At 21.9% G+C, this 3,032-nt stretch overlaps 1 protein-coding gene across 1 annotated transcript in view; it reads right to left on the reverse strand.

Moving 5' to 3' along the window:
* LOC117180710 (cysteine-rich protein 2-binding protein) overlaps positions 1–3,032 on the reverse strand; it is a 30,812-nt gene that overhangs the window by 11,900 nt on the left and 15,880 nt on the right. Inside the window, exon 3 of the mRNA XM_033373198.1 lies at positions 1,899–1,941. Coding sequence (XP_033229089.1) covers positions 1,899–1,941 — 43 coding nt within the window. The remainder of the gene's footprint in view (positions 1–1,898; positions 1,942–3,032) is intronic.

A 3,032-nucleotide genomic window follows, 5' to 3' on the forward strand; every position in this document is an offset into this window, starting at 1 on the left:
TAAGAATTTGTTGCTCTCTTTTGTCAAGAATTAATTTTCTTCACTGAAAAATTCCATTTTTAATTAAAAATTTATATTTTCCAGTTGAAAATTTATGTTTTTTTTTTGTACAAATTTGTCTGTTTTGATGGAAAATTAATATTCTTGGTTAAAAAATCAACTTTTTGATTGAAAACTCAAGGCTTTGGTTAAATATTGAAATATTTTTTTGAAAATTCATCTATTAGTCTAGAAATGTAATTATTTCATTAAGAATTTGTTACTTTCTTTTGGCATGAATTAATTTTCTTCACTGAAAAATTCCATTTTTGATTTAAAATTGATATTTTAATTTGAAAATTGACATTTTCTAGTGATTTATAATTTGTTGTTTTTTTGCAAGAATTAATTTTGTTCCCTAAAAAATTCCATTTTTAAATTAAAATTGATATTTTCTAGTTGAAAATTAATGTTTTTTGGTAAAAATTTGTCTGTTTTGATGGAAACTTAATCTTATTCTATCTTGAAAATTCATTTTAACTGTGATGATTTATAATTTTAACTGAAAATTCATCGATTAGGCTAGAAATTTAAATATTTCATTAAGAATTTTTTTTCAATAATTAATTTTCTTCCCATAAAAATTCCATTTTTGATTAAAAATTTATCTTTTTTAATTAAAAATTAATCTTTTTTGTTTAAAATTTGACTGTTTTAATGAAAAATTAATATTCTGGTTTACAAAACCAACTTTTTGGCTGAAAATTCAATGCTTTGGTTAATTTTTGAAATGTGTTCTTGAAAATTAACTAAAAAATGATCATTTGTAACTTTATCTGAAAACCATCTATTAGGCTAAAAATTTAATTAGTTGATTAAGAATTTGTTGTTTTTTTTGTCAGGAATTAATTTTCTTCACTAAAAAATTTCATTTTTGATTTAGAATTGATATTTTCAAGTTGAAAATTCATGTTTTTTGGTAAAAATTTGTTTGTTGTAAAGGAAAATTAATCTTCTGATTTAAAAAATAAACTTTCTGGTTCAAAATTGAAGGCTTTGATTAAATGTTTATATATTTTTTGAAAATTCGTTTTAATTATGATGATTCTTAATTTTAGGTGAAAATTCATATCTTTGTTGAAAAATTTTACTATTTTGCTAGGAATTCGTTTTTTTTTTGGTCGATAATTATTTTTCTTCACTCAAGATGCAACAAATCCATTTTTGGTTTAAAATTTAGGTTTTAAATTAAAAATTGATCTTGTGGTTGAAAATTCGTGGATTTTGTTGATAATTCATATTTTTCCGTGAAAATTTATCTTCTGGGTTAAAAAATCAACTTTTTGGTTGAATATGCAACGCTTCGGTTGAAATCTTTTCTTTAAAATTAACTTTTTTTTATTAATACTTATAATTTTAGATGAAATTTCATCTTCATCTTCATCTTTATTGATTAAAAATTAACTTTCTTGTTGTAAATTTTTCTTTACCGATTTAAAAGTCAACTGTTTTATAAAACATTCAAATTTTCAGCTTGAATATTCAACTATTTTCTTGAAAATTCACCTTCCATCGTCGAATTCAACTGGCGGATTAATCCTTTTTTATTTTTGTTTGAAATTAGTTGTTTTTTTTAACACAAAATTTAACTATTTCATTTTTGTTTGAAAACACACCTGTTTTAGTTGAAAGTTCAAGTATTTGTTTAAAAATGTATGTTTTTCGACTAAAAATTCAGTTGTAAGGTAAAAAATTAACTATTAAAAAAAAGCATAATTATTTTGTTACATTCATTATTTCTGGTAGAAAATTTCACTATTTAATTGAGAATTTTTTTTAATTGCCCTGAAAATTCATCTTTTGTTATAGAAAAGTAATCTTTTTTGGTAAAAATTCATTTCTGTTGGTTGAAGATGAACTTTTTTACTGAAAATTCCAGTTTTTCATTTAAAATTCCACTATCTTAGTTGAAAATTCAATTATTTTGTTAAAAGATTAAAATTTTTGTTAAAAAATCATCTTTTAGTTCGAAAATGCAACTATTTGGATTAACATTGATCTTTTTGGATTGAAAATTCGTGTTTATGGATTGAAAATTCATCTTTTATGGTAGAAAAGTATTATTTTTTGGTTAAATTTTCTATTCTAAATTCAACGATGTGGTAAAGTTTTTTTTTTTTGCAGAATTTTCTGTATTCGACAATGTGGTAAAATATTTTTTTTCGTAGAGTTTTAAATTCTTTCTGGGTTGAAAAATCGTCGCTTTGGGTTTGGAAATTCGTCTTTTGTTAAAAATTTTATTGCTTTTTAGTTAGAAATTTAACTATTTTTTTGAATATTTAATTATTTTTCAGAAAATTTTAATTTTGGTTAAAAAATCATCTTTTTAGGTCCAAAATTCAACTATTTTGTTTAAGATTCATCTTTTTGGATAGGAAATTCGTCTTTACAGGTTGAAAATTCATCCTTTATGGTAGAAAAATATTATTTTTTTGTTTAAAATTCATCTTTATGGTTGAAAATGAACTTTTTTGTTGAAAATTCAAATTTTTTGATAGAAAATTCAAATGGTTTGTAGAAAATGTGTAATTTTCGCTTCTAAATTAAACAGTGTGATCAATTCTTTTTTTGGCTGAATTGTAGATTCTTTCTGGGTTAAAAATTCGTCACTTTCGATTGAATATTCGTCTTTTGGTAAAAATGTTATTGTTTTTAGTTAGAAATTTAACTATTTTGTTGAGAATTCAATTATTTTGTTTAGAAAATTAAAATTTTTTGTTCGTCTTTATGGATTCAAAATTCATCTTTCATGATTGAAAATGAACTTTTTTGTTGTAAATTCAAATTTTTTGATCGGAAATTCAAATGGTTTGTAAAAAATGTATAATTTTCGCTTCTAAATTCAACAATGTGGAAAAGTTTTTTTTCCCGCAGAATTGAAATTCGTCCCCTTGGATTGAAAATTTGTCTTTTGGTAAAAATATCATTGTTTTTAGTTAGAAATTTAACTGTTTAGTTGAAAATTGAATGATTTTGTTACAAAATTTAAATTT

Source organism: Belonocnema kinseyi, chromosome 9 (genome assembly GCF_010883055.1).
Source record: "Belonocnema kinseyi isolate 2016_QV_RU_SX_M_011 chromosome 9, B_treatae_v1, whole genome shotgun sequence".
In the NCBI taxonomy this organism is placed as follows: Eukaryota; Metazoa; Arthropoda; class Insecta; order Hymenoptera; family Cynipidae; genus Belonocnema; species Belonocnema kinseyi.